The sequence below is a fragment of the Nestor notabilis genome, unplaced genomic scaffold (assembly GCF_000696875.1).
Source record: "Nestor notabilis isolate BGI_N333 unplaced genomic scaffold, ASM69687v1 scaffold4350, whole genome shotgun sequence".
Taxonomy (NCBI): domain Eukaryota; kingdom Metazoa; phylum Chordata; class Aves; order Psittaciformes; family Psittacidae; genus Nestor; species Nestor notabilis.
In genome coordinates, this window is record NW_009910504.1 from 9,281 (window position 1) to 17,406 (window position 8,126).

At 43.3% G+C, this 8,126-nt stretch overlaps 1 protein-coding gene across 1 annotated transcript in view; it reads right to left on the minus strand.

Moving 5' to 3' along the window:
* LOC104402427 (CCR4-NOT transcription complex subunit 1) overlaps positions 1-8,126 on the minus strand; it is a gene marked incomplete at its 3' end in the record, with an annotated part of 48,639 nt that overhangs the window by 7,935 nt on the left and 32,578 nt on the right. Inside the window, exons 26-34 of the mRNA XM_010010306.1 lie at positions 8,067-8,126; positions 7,395-7,472; positions 6,923-7,100; positions 6,311-6,441; positions 5,394-5,690; positions 2,889-3,029; positions 2,664-2,768; positions 2,029-2,148; positions 560-751 (exon numbers count right to left, since the gene is read on the minus strand). The exon at positions 8,067-8,126 is cut by the window's right edge and continues 66 nt beyond it. Of these exons, the coding sequence (XP_010008608.1) occupies positions 560-751; positions 2,029-2,148; positions 2,664-2,768; positions 2,889-3,029; positions 5,394-5,690; positions 6,311-6,441; positions 6,923-7,100; positions 7,395-7,472; positions 8,067-8,126 (1,302 nt within the window). The remainder of the gene's footprint in view (positions 1-559; positions 752-2,028; positions 2,149-2,663; positions 2,769-2,888; positions 3,030-5,393; positions 5,691-6,310; positions 6,442-6,922; positions 7,101-7,394; positions 7,473-8,066) is intronic.

An 8,126-nucleotide genomic window follows, 5' to 3' on the forward strand; every position in this document is an offset into this window, starting at 1 on the left:
TAATCCAAACAAACAAGTCATCTTGTCTTCCCTTTATTTTCTCCCTGTCCTGCAGAGGAGCAGAATGAGTGAGCAGGTAAATGGATGCTTGGTTGTTGGCCAGTGTCAACCCACGAGGCATACTCATTTGTCAGTTACTGCAAAATACAATCCCCAAGTGTGCCAATATAAATACAGTCCTATACTCAGTAGTATCTACCTATAAGGGCAGTTCAAATGTCATCTTAGCCTACAAATCATTCTGAAATCAAAGACTGTTCCTGAGTGCAATAGCTCTCTACTTGCCCCATGTGAACAAAACTCCTCTAAGTCCCAGGATTCTGTACCTTCTTTCTTCCTGAGCAGCCTGGCCACCACATGTACAAAACACCATGTGAACATTATGACCCTCTTCCAATTTTGTTTACTGAATTTCCAAAGACAGCAGTTGCTCAGTACTGTTCACCAAGCAAGACCCACAGGATGCATGAAAGTACAGTCACCAGCAAAGCAATCCACAAGCCAGATGAGTAATAAACTCTAGGTGAGTTGTTACAGGAGAAGAGTTGCTAACACTCACCTTCTGCAGTAGTCCAAGTGCAGCAATAGCATCCCGCGAGTTCCGAGCCACTACTACAGCCTCCAACAGGCTGCGCAATGCTTGAGCTTGAGGATTCATGGCCAAGGTGTGTGGAATGGACTGCAGGTGCTGCTCCAGTTCTGTCATACATTTGTCATAGATTTGTGCTACGTCATCTGTAGCCCAAGCTTGCTGCTTAAGAGAAAGCTGGAATGAGTGAATTTTGCAAGGATTATATTTCATAGAATCACAGAATCATAGAATAGTTAGGGTTGGAAAGGACCTTAAGATCATCTAGTTCCACCCCCCCTGCCATGAGCAGGGACACCACACACTAAATGTAGTAAATAACTGAATGGGAAATTTTGCTTCAGCTAACACAATTAATTTGTTTAATGTTCATAAGTTTGGCAATATCAATGTGTATTAGGTTACAGTGGTTTATGTGGATATGTAAGCAAACCAGCAGCCTAGCTTTGGAAGGTAGTTTCTGGTAATCTAGTCTAGCTTATCCTGAGTGTAAGATAAGTGTAACACTTGCTAAAGCAGCAGAAGGAAGCCATTGATAGGGCCAGTTTCAGCTGGTCTTGCTGTTACAGAAGCAACTAATTGGGCCAAAGGTGACGAGAGCGTCCTGAGGAAGCCTTCTTACTTCATCCCAGGTACCACAGCCTAGGACCACCAGAGACCAATGCGCAAGCGCCGAAGGGAGGAGACTTAGGATAATAAGTTCCTGGAACTAATTGTAATACAGGCCACCTATCCTTGGAAAAACTATGAATATGTAACAATATGGGAGATAAAAACGAGCCTTTGGAGAGCCAGAGTTGAGCCACAGAGGAGGAATCCCCTGTGAAGCTCCCAGCGCTGTAAGGAAAATATTCTTTGCTCCACAGACTTTGTCCCTGGCTAAAATTGATGAAGGGAGCTTGTTTCTCACACTAAACTATGTCGCCCAAGGCTCTGTCCAATCTGGCCTTTGTGCAACTTCTACTGACTGGCTATTCTGTATCCAGAATTTAGACCTCTTAAGTACTGTGGTTAGTTATGCTGGCATTTTAAATACAGAAATATGAGCAAATTAAGCTGTGGAAATAACTAGCAAACAATTCCAGCAGTCCTTAAGACCAAGAATGCATACCAAAACCTGCTTGATATCTCAAAATCCATGCTTGTCATCCATGGTCTTCCCACAAAAGTAAAATGGGATTTGAATAGAATATTTCACTGGTACTAAAATTACATGTGGTTATCACAACTTGCAGTTTTTGTCCCAGTTTGGGTTACAACCCCCTAAGACCGGATGCAAGATTTTAATGTCAAACTAATCATAACATAGAACTAATGCATCTTATAACCACTACTCCTAAGCCTGATTCTTACTAGTCTTCTAGTAAGGGACACAAGTACCACAACATTCACGAACAGGGCATTAGTACTCACAAACCGATTAATTCAGAAATCTCTACCTTCATAGGCTGAGCCAAGAATCCTGTAGGCTGAGTTAAGTCATTGGTAGGCAGGAAGCCAGGGACATTGCGTGCAAACTCTTCGTAAACAGCCAGCTGTTTTGGGTCCACACCTCCAACCTTCGCAATGAAAAGAACAGGCATTAACCTCATTATTAAGCACCATGGCAGTAAGAAACGAGGGCAATTTGCGTAACAGATAGCTGCTCAGTCACACTCTTAAATTAAGTGGCTAGGACATAAAGAAGAACTCAGCTGCTCTGCACTGAGGTCCTATCATACTGGCTTCATCCACAGCTGACAAGAGAAATGCTCTACAGAGACCACAAGATATGTCCTTTAAGGGAAGAAAACATAAGATGACAATGAAACAGGCTAGTCATCTTTCAGTGAAAGAAGCAGCACAGCACAAGAGACAGGACTTTCAAGGTCCTCTAGGAGTTAAGAAAAATTATAGGAACACTCTGGACCAACATATTCATGTATTTCCATTACTAATCAAGTTAATAGCAGTTGCACTAGTAGACAAGACTAGCAATATACAGGACTGCTCAGCTGAAGCTCTGCCACCCACTTTTCATTACCAGAAGGGGGAGAAGAGCCACATCAGAGTGTGGCTCAGTTTATATCCTCACCTTTAACCTGATCTGTTCTGGCATCCTCTCAGCCTGGTAAGTTAACACAACAGGATCACAGTACCGACGACCCTCTTGTCTAGCATGTTTTCTGAGCTCAAATTCCTGGGGGGGGGGGATGGATTAAAAACAAAACAACCAAACACCACAATGGATTTTAGATACTGAATCTGGATATATATGAGCACATATAATGCTTCTAAAAGGCAGCAGTCCCATACTTACAGTTGCGAGCCTCTTATCCATCTCAGGGCCTGCCTTTTCCACAGCTGTCTTCTGGATAAAGCAGCAGGCCAGCTCACAGTTGTCCTGTGCTAACTGGGCTGCTGCCTGCTCCATCATGTCCCTCTGTTGTGGGGAGGCTGCCTATTGAAAACCACAATCACCAGTGAAGGCTGTACATCTTCCCTGTATTTTACTAGCCTTAAAATCTGTGCCACTGCCTTTACAGAACATGAGCATTAAAAATGAATGCTCTTAAGAATGCACTCTATTTGCATGGAATATACAACAGTAAATTTAATTTTGCATAGCTTTGAATAAAACATGGAAGCAAGATGACAGCAAAGACTTTCAAAGAAGGAATGACATAGCAGGAGGTTCTCCATCAACCTATCTCCAGGGCATATACATAAAGCCCTACTTTGGGCTGACGCACATATGACAGATGTTAATGCAGGAAAAAGAAACCTCACATCACAGTGTAAAAGTTCACCCACTTCCTAGGTTGTAATCAGAAGATAGAAAGGTACATCACTAAATGGAAGATTAGTCCTAATCCTTTTTCAGTAGGTTCCCTTTCTGATACAGACTTTCTTCTTTCCTTCTTGGAGTCTGGTTTCAGAGAACCCTGAACATTTGGACTTACTTTCTAGGGTGCAAAGCAGCAACTCCCACTGGAAACAGAATATACAAGGTGCAGCAAACAGTCCAATATACTTGGATTTGCTTGCCCATTAAGATCTACTCCTCTTTCATACCTTTTATCTGGTATCTTACTGTGTTCAGCTCTGGGGCCCTCAATGCAAGAGGCACGTGGACCTGCTCAAGCAATTCCAGAGGAGGCCACAGAGATGCTGCGACGACTGGAGCAGCCCTGCTCTGGAGACAGGCTGAGAAAGCTGGGCTTGTTCAGCCTGGAGAAGAGAAGGCTCCTTAAGGGGAGACCTCAGAGCAGCTCCAGTGTCTAAAGGGGCTACAAGAAACCTGGGGAGACACTTTGGACAAGGGCCTGTAGGGACAGGACAAGGGGGAATGGCTTTAACCTGATAGAGGGGACACTGAGACGGGATCCTGGGAAGAAGTTCTTCCGTGTGAAGGTGCTGAGGCACTGGCACAGGTTGCCCAGAGAAGCTGTGGCTGCCCCATCCCTGGCAGTGTTCAAAGCCGGCTTGGAAGGGGCTTGGAGCAACCTGGTCTAGTGGAAGGTGTCCCTGCCTGTGGCAGGGGGCTGGAACTGGATGAGTTTTAATGTCCTTCCAACCCAAACCATTTTATTATTCAAGGATGAATCACAGCAAGACTGCATACCAAAGGAGTATTTCTGTCCCTCTTATCAGAGGATAACAGCACTTTCTTTTATGGTTACCAGCTTGACACCCAAACTCTGAACTGTAATTAGCACAGGAGCTAACAGTGGTCACTGGCTGAGCTCACACATGAGCAAAGCAATACTAAAACTGTTTACTCCCATCCTTGTGTTTAAGATGGATGGAATAAGATTCACTTGTATGCTTTTCCTGCTCTTCATCTTAGCAATCACGTTACCTTAAGTTCTGTATATGAAAGGTCAAGTGTATGAGACCTGAGATTTGCAGCATAGACTAATCATCCCATACCTGCAGATGCAATTCTTTGTAACATTCTGCACTCCCTTCAGAACATTAAATTCTCCCCTCAAGGCAGCTGCCATGCAAGAGAGCAATGGTGCTGCAAAAGGACCTTTGCACTGTCACTCCACACCAGATGGGAGACAGTGACATGCCCTTAAGCAAGAGGCAGGCAGTCCCTGCACTATTTCTCTTTTAAATCCCTGAAAGAGATCTCTGTCTTGATCTTTCTGAGATCTTCATGCTCTTGTGTCTGTGCTGACACCGATGGTAAGCACAGGAACTATTCTGGGCAGCAATCGCTGTTCTGGCCAGCAGGTCACGAACTGTTCCATTTAGGTAAGAACGTAAAGCTACCACTTCAGCTCAAACTTTGTTCACTATAAGACCTAAAAATAGCCTCTAGAAAACCCAGTGAATTCACAGCTGTGCAGAAGAGTCTTTCCATATCTGCTAACAGCACAAGTGAATAAAATCTGCTTCAAGCATGCATGCTGAAACAATCCAAGGCATGACCGGAAGGTCCCAGAATCAACTCTGTCCTCCCCATTCTAGCTTTTCTACCTCAAATCCCACAGAAAGATAGGCACTCCAAGGCTTCATGATGTGATCAAACTGGAGAGAACAGGGTGGCAAAATGAAAAGGTAGTTGGGAGGCTTGTGAGCAATAAAACAATATCCACCTTAAAGGCCTTAAGAGTGTCTGACATGAGCTGTAATCTCAGCACAGTCTTTCCGTTGTTATTCTGCAAGAATCATGAGATTTTTGTCCACTAAATTAAGCTCCACACTAGTTAAGACACATAATCAACAAGCCTACAGTGTGGCGAACTGATTTGCTAGTACTGGACATCTACAGTCCTGTAAGTTGGAAGTAAGCTTCAGATGATGTAGCTCTTACCCTCAGTGCAGTAGCAAAACTATTTTTCAAGTTGGTAGCTATGCTCATCAGCAAAGGTTCCCTGCAGGTGATCATGGCCATCCCAGCTGTCAGGTTCCGCATCATATGGTGTGCGGCCACACGCATTCGTGACTCCTCTGAATCCAGCGCAAAGTCCTTCCTGACTATCTGCTCACAAGTAGTCATGGCAATCTTAATAGATCGATCCACCACTGGATGGACAAGCTCTTGCACTGCTCGCTCAATCGCCTGCCGCACACACTGCTTCAGCTGTGGGTGGGCTTGGAACAGCGGGATCTGGAGAAGGATTAGGGGAGTTAAGTGATGATAAAGTAAAGTAGAATCCCATCTACCCTAGTGTTGTGGTTTAAGCTCAATCAGTAACTCAGAACCACACAGCTGCTTGCTCACTGCCCCCTTTTTGACCCTCCCCATTCAGTTTCTGAACAACTTTAAAGTTTACGGTCATAGATTGTTTGCAGCATGGTACTCCCATGTTCCATATGCAGCTATTACAATGTTTGGCAGTTCTGACACTGAGACATATGATTTTTTTTCTTCCAAAACTGTACAATGCAACAACTAATTTAAGAGCCAGGTCACTGACTGGTCAAAGGGAGCACAGAAGCTCCTTTTAAGCTTAAGTCCAAAGAGCTTCTATCCCAATTGAAACTTATTGCCAGAAATAAACTTGATATTAATGTCACATGAAAGATCACTTGATGTAAGATTGCTAATGCCACTACTAACCACCCCTAAAGCTCTCCATTTGATTACTTGTTAGTGCACACCCACCCCGTTACTTTAGAGTAGTGACTCTCCAATAACTTCAACTTACAAACTGCTGCTCCCGCCCACTGAGATCTATAGCAACACTGGTGGTAAGAATTCTTACAGCAAACCAGCTGTAAACTTACCGTTGGATTTAAGGTAATATGTGGAGCCAACCCTCCTAAAGAATAGACGTTGATGTCATGATAACTGTACTGGGGCTGTGGAGGAACTGTGGCTGTACAAGTGGTGCTGGTAGCTGGAGTTGTAGAAGCAGCTATAGAATACAAAAATGTTCATATTGAACCATTACTGAAAAGCAAGTGCTTATAGTGGAAGTGTATCAGCCTCATTCAAACCAGCAAGTGACTAAGAAGTAGTTTTGCACATTAATCATGAAGCCTCCTAAACTTCTCAAGCAATTTTTATTCTCCATTTTCCTAATCATCGGTACCAAATTAGCTTCAGCACGTTTTAACAGAGCTGCTTGTTACAACGCAGCTTAGCTCCTGATGTCTCGTTAATGGATCATCCTGCTTCAATCTCTTTTAAGCAGTAGCTACACAGAGCATGTGTAGAATTATTTCTCAGAATGGCTTCCCATTCCCTTCCCATCTTCTATCACAAAACTATCCAAGTGCTCCCAAGCATTCAGCAATGTGACAATAGCACATGTAGCTTTACATTTTTCTTTGCAGTAGCATAACCTGTCTTATTTGAACTTCTATGGAGCAGTTCTGGATTCTGGATGTACTCACTAGTTGTTGTGATGGGTGGTAGCTCTTCTGGCTGCTTCACGTCCTTCTTTGGAGCAGACAGCTGCTCATCCAGATTTTTCAGACGATCCTTGTCTTTCAGGAGGCTTCCAGGCTTCAGCTCATTGATGTCTAGTGCAAGATTCTTGCAGAGCACCTCAATCTCAAACTTCAGATTCAACTGCACAACAAGTCTAGTTTAGGCTACGTCACAATGAAAATACCCAAAATGTTTACTGGGCTGCTTGATTCCCAAACTTCCCATTCTAACCCCAGGCCTTTTAGAGACTTTAACAGTGACTGAGGATTTGACAAACATCTTGCATGCTGACCATCCAAGTCCTACCACATTAAGCAATGCCCAATTCTCCCCATGCTAAAGAAGAGAAATTTGGTCCTTCACAACATCCCTCTTTAACAGATTGTCAAGAAAACATCACACTCAGCAGGTATAGAAAAAAACCCAGAAGTTTACTTTTAGATCATGTTCTTGATGTAGCTCAGCTAAAACATTCATAATGGCCATTGTCCACGGGTTTGGAGGCCTGAACACCTGCAAGAGATAGAGGAGAGCAGTATGACAAACTTCTTGAATCATCTGGTTAACTTAACACTGGAAATTTGTGAAACATGAACAGCTATATGTGCACACAGCCATGGAAGAGTTTGTACAGCTGCAATTAGGGTTGCATTTAGTACTCTGTTTGACTGTAACTAGATTAGGAAGCTAGCTGAACATTAAACTGGAAACACAATGACCTGGTCCTTCTGCAAGATGAGTTCCATGTTAAGCAGAACTGACAAGAGCTGACCAGGGTCAAAAACACATGCAGGAATTAAAAAAAACCAAAAAACCAAACACCAAACAACAAATATATCCTAAAACCTCTTTAATGGCATCCTTATGTTTCTCTGAGTTCTATTCAGGGATACACTACCATGCAGTTCAGCTCACACCACCTAGACTACAAAAACGCACAGGCCATGTACTTTCACTTGAAACAGATCTCCTTCACTTTAAGCCCTGTCATCCCTTTTCTTGCTCTCCATGAAATGCAGTTGTTTTCCTTTTGTGAAAGAAGCTAATTACTTCCTGCCATACTTGTTTTGCTACTTGAGCAATAACTGTCAGCACAAAATCACTTACCACGCTCCTGACACTGGATTCTAAGACTTTGGCAACAAATGGCACCACATAAAGCAATTC